Source organism: Martes martes, assembly GCF_963455335.1.
Source record: "Martes martes genome assembly, chromosome: 15".
Classification (NCBI taxonomy): Eukaryota; Metazoa; Chordata; class Mammalia; order Carnivora; family Mustelidae; genus Martes; species Martes martes.
In genome coordinates this window covers 59,429,336-59,449,170 of record NC_137903.1, presented here as the reverse complement: position 1 = coordinate 59,449,170, position 19,835 = coordinate 59,429,336, and the positions used below count along the sequence as shown (strand labels likewise).

The window sequence follows — 19,835 nt, the reverse complement described above, 5'->3', positions numbered from 1 at the left end:
CCAAAGGTAGGACTTGGACACTAATTAGGGAAAGTTGTTGTTAGAAAGGAAAAGGCAGTTTCCAAGACCGTACCACCTGTCCACTCTACGGGCACGAGTCACAGTTGAATCCAATCTGCATTACTCCAACTGACCAGTCACTCCCATTTTAGGAGGCGGCGCCGTATGTGAGTAGGGGGACCCCTGAGGAGTACTCCTCAGCTCCGATCTTTAACAACGTTTGTGCAGGCCACTTACGATCTCCGCTTCCGCTTACAAATGCATGCAGAGTACAGAACTGGGCGACCGGATGGAGTCTTAACTAAATCCCCACCTAGCTCTCCCACACTAGGGTTACATCTTACCCTGAGTAAGAGAAACCTCTCTCGGCCGGCAAAATTTCCAAGGCCTTCACCAATAACAAGCTTTAGTTCACTTTCACAGCAGAATGACTGCGTAAACTGGAGACCTGGATAAAAACAAAGTGGTGACACACTTACTTGGATAATTTTTAAAATATCACTTAATAAGTACATTTGGTTATTAATACCTCCTATTTCCTTCCCCAACTATTAAGAGATTACAAAACATGCTAACAGGTTACTGGGCTACACAACACACTCCAAGGTCCCTGTGCCGTCGCTACTGGATACCTCGGACAAGGCCTCCAGACTTCACACTCCCACTTCTGGTCTCCAGCCCCATCTACTTGCCCTCTGCCACGCAACTCCAAGCTCAAACTGTGCACTCTGTGCCCATCCCCTCTGCTGGGCACCCCCGGCCTCTGCTCCAACTTTTCCACCATTGCACTTACGCCTTCCTCCAGCAGCTTCTCTCAGTCCCTTCTCCTCACTAACCTCTGGAAGGAGAATCACCTTCTCATTTAGGTTCTCCTACTACTAGCTGCCACTTGCACGGGTCACTTAGGCTCCAAGCAGAGCTTCAGTGTCTCATGGAGAACCCTCCCGGTTTTGGTCTTTTGTGTCTGGCGTGAAACCGTCCACGCGTGTCTGCTGGATCCTATCACTAAACGTTCACTCGCCCGGAGACAGAGTCCAGGCTCCCCTCTCATCCAAACGCGCCTTCCATGGCCCAGAGTGACGAGCGACCTACCTCTCGTGCCCACTCGGGAGCCTCCGGCTGCACTGCTTCTTTCATTGTTCCATTAACTCCAAAACTTCACACTAGGTGATATAGCAGTAGATACCAGCTAAATAGCTGATTAAAATAGAATTGTGGTCATTAGTAGTTTTCAAAACTTCTCCCGGCTTTATCTATCATACTTCATTAAATCTTTCTAGTGCTCTAAGCATTTCCCCCTTCCCTCAACCCCTCCCTTCTTTTCCTGGACTACTTGGCTTTTCCATCACAGTAAAAGGACCTCAGGGAATTTAAAATTAACTAGAAGCTTTTCTCTGGACTTGTGATTTATAATGACTGAGTTCAGCAACAAAAAATTTTAACTATTCCTAACACCATTATTTGATTCGCAAGCATCTTTTTAGTCTACGTACCTCTACTCCATCGCTGGTTTCCCTTTGCTTCGATTATATAATGCGAGGAGGTCTATATAATAAATTCAGGACTCCTGTTTATGCACTTTTCAGCAAAGAGCTAGGGATCAAATAGGGTTTGAATCCTTCTAGTCCTAGATAAAAATCTGTAGTGATGGGGGTCAAGGCACCCCTTTAAAATTCATGTTAATATATGTACTTTACTTGGGTAAACAGAAAATCTGAAGTAGAAAAATTAAAGCGATTGCTCGAATTCTGATTTTTAATGGTCCTCTGGAATATTTTTTGGAAGCATCTTAAAATAGGGTCCAGTGGTCATTCAATCAGGACAATATACCAATATCCTCCACCACCCGCGTGCTGGCATCTTACACAGCTGATTTTATGCAATAAGCCCCATCTTTTTCTCTTAAAATAGGAAGCTTTGGGGACAAAAACTTATCACCAAGATCTTAAAAGTTTTACATTTTGAAGCTGTTGTAACGCGAACACTACAGGTGTTGCAAGTGGTTTTCAACTACATCTGCCTTACTCTTCGTTTTCTAGAATACGGATGCCCACCCACCCACCCACCCACCCAAGTCCTTCTATCTTGACAAAACTACCAGTGACATTATGAGCAGGTAAGAAATTTAGAAAGGCTTGTACTGTTCCCTTTTTAAGTTTAGATCAAGTTAACAAAAATCTGTTCAACCCCCTTACATGGTCTACCCCTCAGGAAATCAAAGTAAATAATCTGCAAACCCTGGTTTCTTAATGGATTGGTTTCCATAGAAATGTTTCTTTCCTTTAGACCATGAGGACAAGTCATATGAAATGAAACCTATGCTTTGCCATCTGAATTCAAAGCTTCTGAAACAAATGTTCTAGTTAAAATGGTTGGTTTTTTTTTTCTTCCCCCTCAAATGAACAAAATGTTAGGATTTTTTACCTTTTGGGTCTGAAACCGAGCTGTCTGCTCTTTCAGCCATTAGATTTTTAGTTGACACAGTAGAACTGAGTTTCAGTGAGCAACTCCTGACAGCTACATTTCAAATCAGTATAGCAGCCAGGTCCTCTCATTTCACCAAGATACATTATTCTGGAGTATGTGGTGGAAGAACAATAGATTTCCTCTAAGCTTCTTAGCCAGTCTTAAATGACTTCTGGGCAATGAGAAATTATTTGCTCTGGAGACACCGAGCTTTTTTATTCCTTCTGTCTTTACAACTTAAATTTACTTCCTATAGTTGATTTTTCCACTTTGATATGGAGTGCTATGTCCTCATTCTCCAAAAGGCTCTGTCTAGTTTCCAAATGTTTATAAGCTAGTATTGAGTTATTTGTGCATTTTGCATAGATGCAGAAGGTTGGGAAAAACAAAGGACATAGGTATCTTAGACTCGTTTTTCTGCATTAAAATATTTTAAGTATTTGCGCTCTGCAAGTGAGAAGCATTAAAATGAATGTCTTACAAAAAATTAAAACAGAAGGAATTTGAATGGTTAGAACCGTACAAGGATTTGGCTCCATCTGCATAGTCTTAAACCTAGGTGAGAGGACCGCCAACTGCTTACCACCACGGACTAGCTCACATCTCAGGTATGCAAAGGGTAAAGTGAGAAAACCTTTTTTTCCTCCCCTGTTTATACAATCTACCCAATCTGGGTTCACAGTTATTTCCTTTTCCCATCCTTTTACGTAAGGGAGTTCTAATGAAGGTGACCCTGGAAGCCCAATGTAACAAGTGTTAAATGTACAAGCAGCAATTAATTTGGAATACCTATTAGAATCACTGGAACACATTTAGTTGGGCCCTTTTACTCTTCCACACAGCACATTCACATGGACAGACTAAGGAAAAGGAGATGAAATTTAAATCAGCATGTTTTTTTTTTTTGCTTTATTACCTTAAAAAAATATATGTTAAGTTGGAACCTTTTATCGTACTTGACCATGATGCTCCCACTCCCGTTCACTACAGACAACCGAAACGTTAAGGAGACCCTTCTGGTCACAGCTACCTGTCACCTGCCGTTCGAGTAAACCCCAACCGTTCTTCCGAAGGATGGATTTTACCTCGCCCTCTCTCGGCATGCCCTAATTCTTCACAGCTTTTACATGACACGTTAACGGACTATACTGGCCATCTCACTGTTCTTGGCTTTTGTTTCTTAATCTTTTCGCTGATGCTCATTAGTGAATACGCTTAAGCGCTTGCCAAGTGCAGAATACTTTACCGTCCCAAGCGGACCTGACTTCCTCTGAGATCCCGGACCGGGAGAGCAATGGCAGGAAGCCCCGCGTCCGTGAGGCAGCCCGCGAGCCCTCCAGTCCTCGACACTTTCCACTACAGCATATTGTTTCTCATAGCCACAGATCCAGCTTTGTTTAAAAGCAAAACCCTGTCCTTGTCAAGATGCAAGGATGTGCAGGATCCTGGCCTGAGGAGGGAGAAAACAACTGTCCTCTTCCCAGGCAATCATCAAGTAAACACAAATTTAAGCACATTGTTAAGGTCCTTGTCCCAATAACCTACCTAACCGGTGGTTCCTGATGTGCTGGCTTCGCAGTCTGTCTGTTCCCTTACAAATACTCATCTGCGACCAACAACGAAATTCCCCAGTTACCTACGTCATTACCAAACACCTGTCCTTACTCCGCTTTCCATACTGACAGCACATCCCCAACGTAACCTCACAATTCACGCAGGTGTCACATTTTAAAAATAAGTCTAGGTTAACGTTACAAACATAGTATTTTACAATCTAAGCCTTACAGACTAAATTTAGGTCCTCAGGCAATCTAATTGAATATATCCAATCACCTAGATTTTTAGTCAACTGGGTAGGTCGGACAGTATACCCTTACTGCAAGTGCAAACTGTTAGCCATTTCCAACCAACCTAAAGCCCTCTTACTTTGGGGGCTCCAGCCACCCCCCAAACCAAAGTGTGACCATCAAATAAAGTACCATGTTTTTCAAAACACAGTAAAAATGAACTATGAAAGTAGGTTATTTCAACTACTTGATTTCACATATACATAAATTTAAACTTTGGAATGTTAAGATGCTTGCGGATCCTGGGTTTTCTCTTTGTCCTACCCCACACACTCAAGAGATACATACTGTATCCATCAGCACACTTTTAGGTCGCTTCCAAAATAATTCTGAAGGGTTTATTTCAATATCAAGGTTAGTAAAGATTAGTAAGACAAAGGTTAGCTACACAAAGAATGTTTAGTATTTGTCTAACACGCTACCTGTAAGCACTGGCAACTAGGTATTAAAAACAAAACCAAAAAGATGGGCATTAGAGCAACCAAAATAAAAACTCAACCACTCAAATGGTGAGACCTACCACCTGCATGTTTTAGCAGAGAAGCTGAACATAATAGGGCCAAGGAGGACATTCAAATCTACAATTATCCAAGTTATCAGAAGGATACTCTAGTTTTAAGTAAGTTTAGGCCAATAACGATATGAAGAGACCGGTTTCCACTAATAATCAATTCATACTGCTGTTTTGGGAACTAATGCAGGTGATTCTTGCTCAAAGTACTAACTTAATATCCTTTCACGCTTGTGTTAACAACTGTGACCTATTGCCAAGGTCGGAACTCCATATATCCTTACTAAAAATGTTAAAACTGAAACCAAGTTTCTCTCAGAGCCTCAGAAATGGGAACGACAAAGTTTCGATTCAAACCATTTAAAAAACTTGAGGAGAAAATGGCTTTAGAAAAAAATACTGTTCTACAGTATTTCTACAGTATTTTTTAGCAATTCTACAAATACTTCTACAGTATTTCACGGACTATTCCGGGGTGTGGGAGCGGAGAATCATTCTCTCCTACAGGTTCCACCCTCTTTTTTAAAGATGTCATAGTTACATGTATGGAGGGAATTACGGAAATAAAACTTTTTAAGATCCACGTGTATGTCTAAATATCAGAAACCAAGACTTGGGCTACGGAAGATAGGATTACGCCTTCTTCAACAGAAGCTGCTTCTGGTTTCAGCTTTTTCAAGTATCAGATGTGCTCCCATAGAACTGTATCATCAGGTCTTTGTATGTGACAAGTCTATACCACTGCTTAAGAAACTATGAAAATACTTCATTTTTATTTGTGCCATGGGACGTATAAAATGATCCTAGGATAAAAAGCCTTATAAAGAAAAAGTCAACCTTATAGAAAAACAAGTAGTTCAACTCACACAACTGATGCAAACGTTAAATACAGAACGTAATCTGTCCATGAATGTAACCTCTCCAGAAAGTCAAAAATCCTTAAAATAGACTTTTCCTAGAAAAATTTTAAGCACTTTTTCAAAGAAAATGGGTCTTTTAAGAAGCTTCAACACCTCGTTAGTGCTCGGGACCCTCTTGTTTCAATGTCCTTATTGTTCGACAGGATCTATCCTAGGCCAACGTGAGCTGCTTGTTTTGTGGATTTAATATGGCTTCCTTTCGTCATCTCAATGTCAGACTGACTTGACTCGGGCTTCATTCTAAGATTTCATCTTCCTGTGATAGATATCCGGTATCAGGGCCAGAGGTTAGTGCTGGCCTCCTAGGTCCAAGCCAGAGCCCTCTGTCAAAGGCCAGACAGGAGTGACCAAGATGTAAACTACCAGCAACCAATGAAATGTTTTATGGGAGGGCATCAGTTACTCCATTTCTATCTTGCAGTGCTTTCTGCCGTCTTTCCTGACTCAACTATTCATGCTGTTTTCACACGACTGTAGCTGATCAATCTGATCCAACACCTGACTCAGGATGACTGGTCCAACTCCCTGCAGAACTTTCTAGGCAAAGAACCACTTAAAGCAACAGCCATCTCACGGGAGTAGTTGGGACCCTTGTTCAGAACTATGCCTTTAGTTTACTTGGTGTTTTGTTTGCCACGGAGAGGTAGGCAAGAGGAGGGTCAAAGACTAAACCCAGTTTCTCAGTGACAGATCTTAAGTTGGCCAAATGGCAGTCCTCACTTTTCTCCCTCTTGCTTGCGACCTGCTACACTATGATCTTCTGAGTTTCCTAAACACTAAGATTCTTTCTTTCCATACTTATTAATTCTAAACTTAAGACTGCTTCTGGAAACTTTAATTCTCCTGGACAGAAACTTATCTATTCCACCTTTCTTCCCAAAATTTTCTGGGCTACACAAGGCATGACAGTCTACCCAATTGTTATTGGCCATTACTCTCCCACTGAGATTATTAGAATATGAATTGCTTACAAGCTAGAAAATAGATCCGAGATTCTTCAAAGGTACCTAAAACACTGATTAGCAACAAAGGTTGAACTTTTTCCCCTGGGTAGGTCTATGCAATCCTAGTAATTATAATGTATACTGCAAAATAGTTCATGCCAGCGGTTGCTACCAGTAAGCTAACTGCTAAGAAAACAAACCCCTTGAGACACTACCTTGTACCTTTCGGTAATTACAGGATTAGCCTTTGTTCCGAAATTTATCAACTAAACCTACACCACCATCTAAAACTCAACTCCAGCTCAGCTTGTAGCGAAATTCCTAGGAGTTATGAAGAAGTTTAAGATCTGATTTAAAATGGCTAAAACAAAAATCTTAAGCAAACAAATAGACAAACCTAAACTTACCAGAACCTAAAACACCAACAAAACACTAGACTGTAGTCAAATTTTAGTTCTACAGTTTGACTCCTGATTGATTCCTCACTTCACATCAGTGAGGGTCCTTTAAGAAGATTAAGTGTTCTGTGCAAACCCAATAGAATTACGATTAGGGGATCTAATGTCATCACATAGCTACAGTTAAGTTAGCAGTGTTGTGTAGTAGTGAAATCAATGACTGGCTCGCATGATGGCTTCTAAAAGCATCGGTTCCCAGAGTTTCATGTATTATATACGTGCGTATAAGATATTCGGTTGAGGACAGCCATTAGCATTTGGTAAAGATGGTAAACGGAGTGTTAACTTCTCCCAGCCAGTACACCATTTCCCCTCATTAAAATGTTAAGTCATCTGGGGGGGAGGGGAAGGAAGAATTCAACTTTACTTCATAATTCAAAGTCAATTCTCAGTATACATTTAAGTTTTTAAAACCTAAATGTTCCAAGTACAGAGTAAAGAATAAGCTGTCCAGAAAGCACACACTTAAATTTTCTCCTCTTGGGAGTTTTATAAAGGGATTTTGAACCTTGATGGCGAGAATCCCAAAACGAGAGTAAAATGAATTCTTTTTATTGCAAACAAACGTCTAAATTAATTTCTCCACCCACTTTCTTTAGAAAGAAAAAGAAATCAGCAGGCTAAGGAGATACCCATTCAAGAACTGACATGATTAAAAATTAAGATATAAATGGGTGACTCACAATGTCATTAGCTTACAAAGATGGTGGAGTAACTACTACAAGCACACTAGTTATACAGTATTTTGTGGGAGAAGGGCATACAGACATAGCTAACTTCATATAGATCCCATTAGACAACTGGATTTACAACAAGTTTTTTTAATAAGAAATGGGCAAAGCCAGCTTTCTTTTCAGAATCAAAATGCAGAACAAATGGAAAAAGTATGGTATTGAACCTTCACAAGTTTGAGCCTCCACAAATAATGCAACCAAGTTTTACATTTTTAACAGCCCTTCTACATACACTCCATCTTCTCTATCTTGGTTCCAATTTTTATCTTCAGTCCCAATTATGCCAATTCCATTGTTATTTAAAAAAAGAAAAAAAGCCTTCCCAGTTATTGTCGGAAACTACTATTGAAGCTTTCCCCCTCCACTACTCAGCGAACTAGAGAGAGGATGGAGTGTACTATGAGCAGTACAGAGTCTTATGCAATTCATGAGGACGCCTTAGTCCTTACATGAATCTGGTTGCTAACATTTCTATTATATTGTGACAATGACTCCCGACTGTTATCTCTGTGAGAAATGGGGGGAGTAAATTCTTAATAAAAGACACCAGGTACAAAGCAACATTTTACTTTTGTTGTGATAAAAAAAAAAGTCACATTTTACAGATAAAATGTAGAACCCTGAAATACTGACACATTCTCTTATCGTGCACAATGCTGAGGTTCTCTTACGATTCACTTTAAAACTGCAATTAAAAATGTACAAAAAAGAAAAGAAAAAAAATCAACCCACAAAGCTTCTAAAAAAGGAACCCGCAGGCACTTCCTCTTGTGGAATGTTTAAAAAGTTAGCCTACTAAAGAAAACAGTCGACTTCTTGTGAAGGTTTTGGAGAAATATGTATCAGTTCGTTTTATTTGGGTATTCAATAATATCCTTGGTGATAATGCTGACTCCATGGCTTCTGACCCCAGAATTGCTGTAAGAGAAAATTTTTTTTTTAAAGAAAAAAACATCAATAAGCCACTCAAACTGCTTTTAGGAAATGACAATCTAATTCAGAGTAACTGCTGGAAACAAATTTACACCTGTCATATACCTCTGACTTCTACCAAACCAGATTTAGTTAGTATTAATATCCCATTATTATCAATAAACACGTTACAAAAGGAAACACATCATGACTTGGTTAGTTTATACCATTAAAGCTAGCAATAAAAAGAACCATCTGTATTAAAGAATATTTTATTATAACATTAAATTACAGCGAACTCCACCTATATTCACACCTTGCCCTGTAACACTTATAAACACTCCAATCCCTGGACAAGTTTTTCAAGACTGACTCTTTATGAACTTAAAGTACAATTAATGTCCATAGCACATAAGAGATTACTTACACCCTGCTGCCACTGGTTGTAGCCCTGAGATTGATTTTTGTAGCCACGATTGTTTCCTCGTCCTCTGAAGTTCTGGTGGGGGGGGGGGGTGAGAGAAAAAGACATCTTTAAGAACTCCGAGCACAGCCTGTTAGTTCTGTACCTGGGGGAGGCAGCAGCACAGAAAGGATCGGCTGCTGGCAATGAAGAAGCGCCGGGAACCCTCTGCCGCTGTTCTTGGGTGTAGAATTTATTCAGCTACGGCATCAACCTGACTCAAATCTAGTTCACCTGAAAATCAAAATTCAGCGGGCCTCCTCTTACTTCACTAGTCTTTCTAACACTACTGTAGACAGACACACAGGCTGCGGTGCTTCCGACTCTTACTGAGGCTTGTGACGCAAACCTCCAGCCTTCCAGACTAAATCCTGCAGCCCCCATCAGTGCCCGGAGAGCTTGAAATCGTTACCTGGTTGTAGTTCCCTCTGTTGGGCATTCCACCTCTGTTGTAGTTCCCTCTGTTGGAATAACCGCCTCGGCTGGGAAACACAGGGCCACGCGGGTACGGGTAGCCAATCCCGCCGCTGCCGCCGCCGCCACCGCCTCTCTGCGGCATGTTGCCCCTCCTGTTGTAGCCACCGCGGTTCCCAGGAGCTACAAACGAGAGATGCTTCATGGAACAGCATGTTCTGCCTCCTTTACACACAGAACTAACTACAGGGAACCTCCAGACCAGTCCTCTATCGTAGGAGAAAAGTCACTTTTGAAGGCATTAAATTTAACCACTCCCGTAACCTACGTGTTTGTCAAGTCACAAGATTTTAAACCAGTTCCTAGGGCAGCAGGATCAACCCAAGTTCAATGACCGAGGTCAAACTCCACTAAACCACACCCCCCCAAACTGCAAGATTCTCATCACTTGTTTCAGCCGCGAAGCGAACAAGGCCCGCACTCCCGGCGAACTTGCCTCCTCCTCGGAAGTTGCCACCACGCATGTTGAAGCCGCCGCGGCCTCTGTGGCCGCCGCCTCTGTTGAACTGGTTCTTGCCGCTCTTATTTTTATTGCTCTTCTTCGAGCCAGTGTTTTGTTTCTTTTCTGGCGGAAGAGCCTTTTTGCTTTCTTCCTTATACTGCTCCAGAAGTTTCTGGGCTTCCTCCTTCTGCAGTTCAACATAGGTTATTTCATCAAAGCACTCAGCCACCTCAGGCAGCGTAAAGTTTCCTACAAGGAATAAGGTCAGATTAGCTTAAAACCTCCACAACCCTGAAGCCCAAACTCAAATGGCTTTTGCTCTCTGAAATAACACTACGCGTCTACCCCTGGTTTATGAACGTATGTTCCTAGAAACAGAAATAAACCAAACATTCATTTACATGGAACGAACATGTGACTCGTCAAATAGTATTGCCGGCAGGAGACGTCACTCAAATTTACAAACACAAATCACACAAGATTAACACGATAACAGATTCAAATTCCATACCTTTCATTTTGAGGACTGCGTGTTCTGGTAGGTCTTTCCCCTCGACTTCGGCTTTCTTCTGTGTTCTCTGCTTGTAGTCTTCATCTTTCGGGCAAACTACAACAGCTTTTCGTTGGAAGCCTGCAAACAGGCACATTTTTCTCCTCTGGGCAGCAGCAGACACATTTGTCTTGAAAGCAAAGTTTATAAAAAGCCAGATATTAGCTCCACACCAAACCCAACAATCCATTCCTTTTTTCAACCTCAAAACTACTGCTTACCTGATCCAGAATGAAATTTCGCTTCTTACGGGCAGCAATCTCAATAAACTTTCCAAGACACTGGGGAGCTCTCTGCAACAGCGTGTTCAGTTTTCCTGTATCCGCCATCTGCTTCTTAAACCCGGCCACCTGTTTTAAAAGTTAAAAAAGTTCCTTTGAACTTGTGAATGAAGCTTATTTTTTCTAGTATCAGCTTAGATCTATGTGGAAACCAGACATTTGCTAACTTAAATACTGTCTTTCCTCGTCATTATGAAAAGGGTCACTTTACCATGTAACAAGATCCTCTGCTGTTCACTTCTTTTAGCTACTAAATGTTGACAGTTCAAGAAATTTTATAGGAAAAAAAAAAAAAAACAGTAAAACCTAGCCACTGGGAGGCACTTTACCTTACACATAAAAGTAACTTACGTCTTCTACTTCAATCAGTCTTAACTCTGACAAATTCCTACCTCTAAAACACTAACAAAATGCATAAAAACATCAGGCAAAAAAGTTAGAATACCTTCTGGTCTTTTTAAAATGCTGAGATCACACCCTAAATATTTTTACTTACCATCATCTTATCCATTATGGTGTTTGTTCCAAGAATGTTGTATTTACCAGGGTTTTCTGCTGCATGTTTAGTAACCCAGGTGGTTTTCCCAGCTCCTGGCAAGCCGATCATCATAACAACCTACAGCAGAAAGAAATGGCCATTTCACTTATCACTACAGCCATCTAAGAATCCCTTACACATATTTTTTAAATGCACAAGAACCCAGTTTAGATATATAAATTTTCATTGCCCTAAAAACAAAGGCAATTTTTAGAAACTCAACGCTCTACATAAAAGAACACAGCTATACTAAGAGACAAATCTCTGGCTGATGGCAACTGGCATGCCAGAATGAAACAGCAATCATTCAGATCTTCCAAATGTCATTTTTGCCAAACAAAAGTAATCTTCAAAATGCTTAAGGAAAAAAAAAAATCCAACTTACCTCACAATCTTTCTTCTCTTCAGGCCCCTTTGGTCCTCTAACTCGATCCTCCAAGGGGACATTCTGGATAAAAGTATAATCTTCCGGTATCGGCAAATATGGCTTTTCCTTCTGACCAAAATTAAATTCAACTGCACAGTTGTGGCAGAGAACATGTGGAAAAAGTGGCCTTCCGGCAAGAATTTCCTTACTGATTTTGAAGGCAACGCCAAGATCTTGCCCATTCTTTGCATAGGAGAGTTCTACTTCATCACTTTCAAAGTTCTATTAAATCAGGAAAAAATTAATGGTTTTAATCTGCTTCTTTAAAAACTTTTTCTAAAAAATTCTTCAAAATTTGAAGAATGAAGCTTATCCTATGGAAAATGTATTCAGGCTAAATGTTAGGAGCTTTTTAACAGTTATAAACGATGTGGGGCACTGGGGTGCTCAGTGGGTTAAGCCTCTGCCTTTGGCTCAGGTCATGGTCTCAGGGTCCTGGGATCGACCCCCAAGCCCCAAAGAGCCCCAAGCCCCACATCGGGCTCTCTGCTCAGTGGGGAGCCTACTTCCCCTTCTCTCTCTGCCTACTTGTGATCTCTGTCAAATAAATAAATAAGATCTTTAAAGAAAAGTTATAAAGAATGAAACACACGTATCTACAAGCAGAAACTATGCTGCCTTAACAAAGGGAGTAGATTTCCAGGTCACCTTCATGTTAAGTAGTTCTGAGTCAGAACAGTATTGAAGGCTAATGTTGATATACCTTTAAAAGAATTCCTAGCTAAATAACTTCTCAATTAAACACAGAAATTTAGCTGACTTACAGCAAAACATGTAATCACATCATTTTCATCAAATTTCTCTCCATAATCTTCAGTCTCACAGTTGCATGTTTTTATTCCTTTAAGAGAATACCCATAAGAAAATTCTTCTTCACCTAAGAAAATAAATTAACTTTCATGAAATTGATTGTTCCAAACAGTCCAGTGACCCACATATTTTAACATTCAAGATGGAGGGAATCAAGAAAAATGGGTATATAACCAACATTCCTCCATTTACACTTTAGATGTAGAGAATTAAGGAGCTGGATGGGTTATGTAACTATGTGAAAAACTGGATACCATGCGATAGTGATTTTTAACCCACTGGTCACAAAACAAGTAATCATAAAAAAAAAAAAAAAAAAAACGACCACCTGAAGGTCAGCTGATACCCACACTATAAGCTATTGGTATTGTTAACGCCTAAAATACTACAAAATAGATTAAAAACAGGCAGAAGGTTTACAATGCCTTGGAATCTAACTACTGAAATCAAACCCCTAAACATGCATGAGCACATACTACTCAAATGGAAACTTTACCAAGCAACATTCCACTTGTGGTTAGTGACCAGCCAATCCGAACTTCATGTATGTCAATATCTTTTGTATATAAATGCCTTACTGGGATCTTCTCTGTAACCTGAAAATCAAATCATAAATGATTACAAGGAAGATAAACCCTTGAACCCTAGCTTGTTTCATCTGGGCAGTAGGCTAATTCTTCTCTGGCTACTAATACAAAGACACCCATTCTACCCCACCATCTCTCCCCTACATTTACAAGAACTTTAAAAATTGATAGAACTTAAAACTTGAAACTATAAAGATTCAAGTCAAGTCCCTGGTTGACTTCACATTTAGAAAAGTTAATTTTTAGAAATTATAGATTCTCGACTCAACACCTATTAAAATATACATTCAACATGTTTGGCTCTGGAACAAAACTTGAAGCCTAACCAAATTATTTTTAAACCCTTCGTGGGCCTTTCAAGTGCCTGATAAAAAAAGGAGCACCCTAAGTAAAAATAGACTGACTCTACAACACAAATATCTGATATAACAGATACGATTAACTGTTATAGAACAGGTCTTTTCAAGTCCCTCTTCTAATTCACAGAAACTTCAAAGATAAGAAGTTCCACTGACACCGAACTTCTCAGGCAAACGGAAACTCACAAAGGTTCTTTAAAAAAAAACAAACAAAAAACCCCCCACAAAACTGCATTTACCTTCATCTCAAAACAGACTTTGCCTTTTGACACACCATAAGATGCCCTTCCTCCAGCCCAAAGAAAAGCAAAACTCTCCATAGTGAGGGAAGAAGCACTGAGGCGGTCTCTTGATATTTTAAAATGTAGATCACAATTATCTGCAATTATATCAAATACCATATTATTTCTTTCGACATCCAATGTAAACACATCTGCTATATAGACAAAACCTGGTTATCGCATTCTTGCATAATTTCCTAAAGCTGCATGGAACACACAGTTTCTACAAATCATGCTGCTGTTCTCATCTTCACTTTAAGCCCCACTCCCACCAACTCACTCTCACCAAATTAACGACTGAATTGTAAACTGCCTACAAAACCAGAAACACCAAGGTTTAACGTGTATTTTAAGTATATAAAATAATCAAGACAATGTGACATGGGATACATACCTGCTCTGCTCTTTACCTTGATTTAGAGGCAAGCAGTAGAGGATAGCAGGAAATCAAAGTGAAGCATGCCAGAACCAGGTAGAATTTACCAGTGCCACAAAAAAACTGAAGGGAGTCCATGACCACATACTTTAAAATACAGGATTATGAGCTGTTGATTCTGCACTTTGTAATTTTACAGGGGCTCTAGATCCTAAATTCTTTCTCAAACTTGTGAAGGCGGCAACCTCAACCTAGCCAAGTGCAAACCTGGTTGTCTAACACTGTTACTTCGTCCCTTTTCCCCAGGCTTGCTGGTTGGTCAATAACAATGGGGGATTATCCACTCCCCAGATTACCCAAATCCCCAAGAAAGGTCTTTAACCTAGCTACCTTTGGGTCAGTGGCTCATTAGCATGCACCTTCTTGGGAGTTCTCACCTCAAATTAAAAAGCTGTTTTCTTAAGTTTTTACTGATGAAAGGAAATTACATCTATAGTTTGGAATTCTCCTTAAATCAGCTTTGCTCTCAAATTCCTGATCACTGGCAGAATTTTCAATTAAACAATTGTGTTTGAACCCAATATAGATAGCAATAAATGAGATGATGTTCCTAGATAATCAGCTAAAAGCCCATCTACTTGGAGAGTAGTGTTAACTTCTGGAATCACCGCTCCACTACCTTGCCAATTCCAACTTAGTTTGTATTTAAGCAACCGAACTACTTAAAATAAAACTCAAATCAACTATTTTTCCATGTGCAATTTTCTTCCTTTAAAGACTCCCTTAGCTCAACTACCTGTAAAGCATATATAATATATTTAAAAGTTAACGTTTACAGCCTCACAAATCTGATTAAAAGTAATTTGTATTTGAAAACATAGGAATCTAAACTTTAACTCCCTAGATCTATGGGGCAGGTTCACACCTTACCACCTACTCCTCCAGCGATTATTTCTACACTTTGTTCTATTTATCAAAGTGAAAAACTGTGAATTCTGATCAAATACTAAACCAACAAAATGTTTTTATTCAAAATCACACTTCTGACAGCCAAGGCCCATTTAGAGGTTTGCAATACTTCCTCATACTCAATTGCAACCCAACTGGGTAAAGTAGCAGTGTTTACAGCGCTGCCATTGATACCATTCGCTGCTGAAGAAAGCTAGTAGCCCAGTGATAGCCCACTGCTGCTGCCCCAGGTCTTTGGAAGAAATCAACTTATGTTAAAGCAGCAGCTACTGAACTGGAATTGAGAACAAAAGAGCAGTTATTGAAAAAGTAATATTACAATCTTTTAGAATAGGGAATATACTTGTGTGCTAATGGGAAAAATCATTAATACATACTTAACTAGCCCAAATAGCTCACTTAATTCTACCAAAAAAATGAAATTACTTTATCGTAGGAGCCTCTAACGACAAGTTACAGGTAGTCTTACAGGTTTCCATTAATTAACTAAACCAAAACTGGCATTAATTTTACATTCCTACAAACGAGATCTAGTCATATAAAATATACCACCAAATTGCTGAAGCCTGTAAAATTATCAATACGACACAACTGAAGCTGTACTGAGTATTTAAGCTACCAGAATCTGAATACAACCCATCATCATCTTTTTAAGTTTACGCTAAGTTTTCTGCATTTAAGTTCAGCGCCCTGCGTGAAATACTCCGACATTTTGGACCCAAAATCGCCACATTTAGTAACGAGGGGAGGAAAGGGAAGAAACAGCTTCACTTACAAGTATCAAGACAAACCACTGTGTCATCGAAGTGCTCATCTTCTTCTTCAACAGGTGGCTGAGGAGATTTGGCTCTGAAAGACAGAATTGTCTCCTGATTCAGCTTTTCCTACCCAAGAAAGAACGGGGGCGGGTAAAACTAGATCGGCATTCTCTACCTGCTATACTTGTTCTCTTCAATGTACTCAAAATATCCACGGCCATGATCTTCTCGAGGTCTTTTCACCCCTCTTTTTTTATCTCCGCCTTTCTGCTCTGTTTTGCCGTCTCCTATAACACACAACACCCCTACCATAAGGGGCCAAGCCGCGACACCACGGGGGGGGGGGGAATGCCCCTCCTGCCTGCAGACGCAAAAAGCTCGACTCTCGTTCTTTTTTGTAAGCGTTTACAATCGACGAATCCAACGCGAATTCAAAGAACAATCAGCTTGGAACCGGCCTGCAGTTAGTGACGCAGTCCAAAGACATTCCTAATTTTGCCAGCCTACTCGAAGGTTCGAGAAAGCTCCTGGAGACTAGCGCGGCCCAGGCCCCGAGCCCACGTGTATCCCGGAGAGAGTTCAGGAAGGGGGGAGGGGCCGGCCCGGCCCGCGCGCCCTCCCCGCCCCTCCCCCACTCGGGCCCGCGTTCCCCGCGGCCGCATTGTACTGATCTTCCGCCCCGCTCTCCCCGCCCGGCCCCTCCCGCCGGAAGTGACGTCACGCCGAGCCCCTGCGCTCCTTGCACAATACCGCGGCCCAGCGCCGCCAAAGCGCGCCCGCCCCGGGCCCTCGGGCCTCTCCCCTCCCCCCGAGACATGTGCCCGCACCGCGCGCACGCAGCGCGGCGGCGCCACCGCGGGCCGACGGGGCTCCCGCCCGCCGCCCGCGGCTCCTCCCCCTCCAGCGGCAGCTGCAGCTCCCCCCCCCCCGGCTCTCCAGCCACATAATGGAGGCGCCGCCGCCGCCGCACACGCCGAGCCCGAGGCCGCGCAGGCCTCGAGGCCGGGCGGGATTCCCCGCGCCCCCTCCCCCCCCACGCCTCCCCCGCGGCGGCCCCCGCCCGGGGCTCCCTCCCCCCGGCGGGGCTCCGGCAGGCCTGGGGCACGGTCCCCACCCCGCGCGGGCCTCCCGCCGCGCGCAACGTACAACGCAGCACTCACCCGCCGCCGGAGCCCCGGGGCGACCGCCGCCTCCGCCGCCTTCCGCCTTCTTCTTACCTCCCGCCTGCTGCTGGCCCTGCCTCGCCCCGGGCGGCGCCACCGTCACCGCGAATAGCGAGGTGGGGCCGCTGCTCTTCCCCGCGGCCTCCTTGGCGGCCCCGCGCTGCTGTGGGGGCTGTTGCTGCGGCGTCGCCGGCGGTTGAGGCTGCTGCTCCCCGTGCCCGTTCTCGTCGCCCGCGCCTTCCTCCTCGTCGCCGAGCTCATCCTCCCCTTCCTGGAAGCCCTGATCGTCGCCGTTCTCGTCCTCCGAGGCGGCCTCCTCCTCCTCCATCGGGCCCGTGTCGGCCGCCCCCGCGGCCCCGTTCTCCTCCCCTAGCTCCATCTGGTCGCCATCCAGGGCGGCGATCCCTTCCTCCTCCTCTTCCTCCTCCTCCTCCTCCTCCTCGTCGCCGCCGGCCGCGGCCTCCTGCTCGAGGCCTGCTCCCGAGCGCCCGGCGGAATCCCCGCCCAGGTCTAGGCTGCCGTTCCCGGGCTCCATGGCGGGGCGGCCCCCGGCCTCCTCGTCGTCCAGCGCGGCCTGGAGTCGCTCCATGAGCTCGGCCTTGAGGCCCTTGTCGGAAAGGCGCCGCTTCTTGAGCTCCTCTTTCAGCTCCGAGACCTTCAGCTTTTTTACATTAACAGGCGAGGAACTCATGGTGAGGGCCCCGATTCACCGCTAGGCGCTGGCTCAAACTCGGCTCCGCTCACTCGGCCACTGGTGGCGGCTGCTGCGGCTGCTCCTCGGCCCGGGCGGCGGCTGCGGCTGCGGCTGGAGGTGGGTTCGTGCTGCAGAGCGGACCCGCCTGGTGTCGAACGGCGCCAATTCCTTTCACCGAGTTCGCGAGGGAGACGCGGAGACTCGCCTGGCGCGAGCGAGCACGCAACGTCCTCTCGCAGGGGCGGCGCCGCGCACGTAATATAGCCGCCCCGCCCCCTGCGCTGACGGGAGCGCTGCGCAGGAGGAAAGCCGGAGCGCGCCCGCGCCCCGCCCCGCCCATTACCGTACTTCCCTCCCCGCCCCCACGCCGAACCCGCCGAGAGCGCGGCGCAGGCCGCGCAGTGCGCTTCCAATTGGGACCGAGCAAATGGAGGAGAAGGAAACCGCCTTTCAGTTAAACCGATGCACTGCAGCCTCTGTTGGCTTCCCTAGTTGTCTGGGCAGCCCTCGGCTTGCTCTTTGCTTCTCCAGCCCGGAGGCCGGGTTCGCCCCCGAGGCGTGCAGGCCTCGACTCGGCATGTTCCACGCGAGCCCTCCACCTTTTCTTCCATCTTAGATTTGCCTTCTTATCTCTCTCTCCAGCTATTTGCTTAAAAACTCCTTGAAATCTTACTTCCGTGTTGATTTGTGCAGCGCAAATTGGCAGTTACTGTACGCGGGGGGGGGGGGGGTTCTTCCGCTTCATATTTGGGTTAATTTTTCCAAGTCCTGCCTCGCGCCCTGGATTTTTTAAGTTCGGGAAGGGCGAGGGCAGAGCATCTCTTTTGTCTCTTCCCCCACCCCTGATGCAGGGCTGGGTTGGGGAGCGTGATCCTCTCTACTCCCTGCTGCAAAGGCGTGCTGGACGAGCCTCCTCGGGGCCGCTGCCCTCATGCGCTGAGAGCCAAAGAAGTTAAAGTAGCCTCAGAATGGCATTTCTGAGTTTTCTCTACCTACCCAGAGAGACAGACCTCTGCAAGATTAATTCCGTCCAACTTAGGACCCGGCCATCCACACCAGCAATGAGACCCAGTCAGATCATACATTCTGCTTCTGCTCCTAATCCCGTAGAAACACTCCTGAGTAAATAGTGCTGAAACTAGTAAAAGCTCATGACAAAGGGCCGGGATTTTGTTAAAAAAAAAAAAAAAAAAAAAGCAACGATCACTCTTGGAAAGAAATCTGTTATTCTGGTGTATTTCAGAAGTTTTAATTTTTCTCTTTACTAAATAAAAGGCGTGTTCTTGAGGTTTTGCACAGGGGTGACAATTTAGATTTGTGATAGAGGGGAACATCTTAAACCCCAGAAAATCTGCACATTGACTAGCCAGTGGTCCAGTATCTCCGACTAAGGTCAGTTCTACCCACCGATTGCTGCTCTATAGCTGGTACAGTAATGCTGCCCCAATGTTAATTTGAAATTGGAACAATATGAACACTGTCCCATAGGCCAGTGTGATTTAACAGATTAATAGATTTTGGTTTTAAAGTTTCTTCTCCATAACTTTTTAAGAAGAATGTGCTTTACCATGCAGTCATAAAAATGAAATATTAGGGGCGCTTGGGTAGCTCAGTTGGTTAAGTGACTGCCTACGGCTCTGGTCATCATCCTGGAGTCCCAGGATGGAGTCCGGCATTGGGCTCCCTGCTTAGCAGGGAGTCTGCTTCTCCCTCTGACCCTCCCCCTTCTCATACTTGCTCTCTCTCTCTCTCTCTCAAATAAATAAATAAAATCTTTTTTAAAGAAGATGAAATATTAACATTTGTGAAATGATTAGAGTTGAAGTTAATGGACTACGTACAGTACTGGTAATTCTCACTTTAAGTTAGTG

The 19,835-nt window shown here is 43.7% G+C and overlaps 1 protein-coding gene across 2 annotated transcripts; it reads right to left on the bottom strand.

Annotated features, from left to right (window-relative positions):
• Positions 1-7,951: 7,951 nt before the first annotated feature.
• HNRNPU (heterogeneous nuclear ribonucleoprotein U) lies at positions 7,952-18,207 on the bottom strand. 2 transcript variants are annotated; one of them, XM_080824399.1, is made up of 14 exons: positions 17,325-18,207; positions 16,283-16,394; positions 16,125-16,198; positions 13,963-14,102; positions 13,274-13,373; positions 12,732-12,844; positions 11,926-12,189; positions 11,499-11,618; positions 10,943-11,071; positions 10,683-10,851; positions 10,166-10,420; positions 9,668-9,852; positions 9,220-9,291; positions 7,952-8,798 (listed from the first exon to the last, which is right to left on the bottom strand). In XM_080824399.1, the coding sequence occupies exons 1-14, from the start codon at positions 17,959-17,961 to the stop codon at positions 8,745-8,747; spliced, it is 2,424 nt and encodes an 807-aa protein (XP_080680525.1). In that variant the 5' UTR covers positions 17,962-18,207; the 3' UTR covers positions 7,952-8,744. The 2 variants fall into 2 exon arrangements, with proteins under 2 accessions (XP_080680525.1, XP_080680524.1); XM_080824398.1 differs by having other exon boundaries at positions 17,268-18,199.
• Positions 18,208-19,835: the final 1,628 nt, after the last annotated feature.

Excerpts from the sequence above, each read along its gene's own strand:
- HNRNPU (XM_080824398.1), bottom strand. The coding sequence starts at position 17,961 with ATGAGTTCCTCGCCTGTTAATGTAAAAAAGCTGAAGGTCTCGGAGCTG. Across the intron at positions 16,395-17,267 it reads CCCCGGGGCTCCGGCGGCGG|GAGACGGCAAAACAGAGCAG; the intron begins GTGAGTGCTGCG and ends TGTGTGTTATAG. Across the intron at positions 12,845-13,273 it reads CACAAGTGGAATGTTGCTTG|GTGAAGAAGAATTTTCTTAT; the intron begins GTAAAGTTTCCA and ends TTATTTTCTTAG.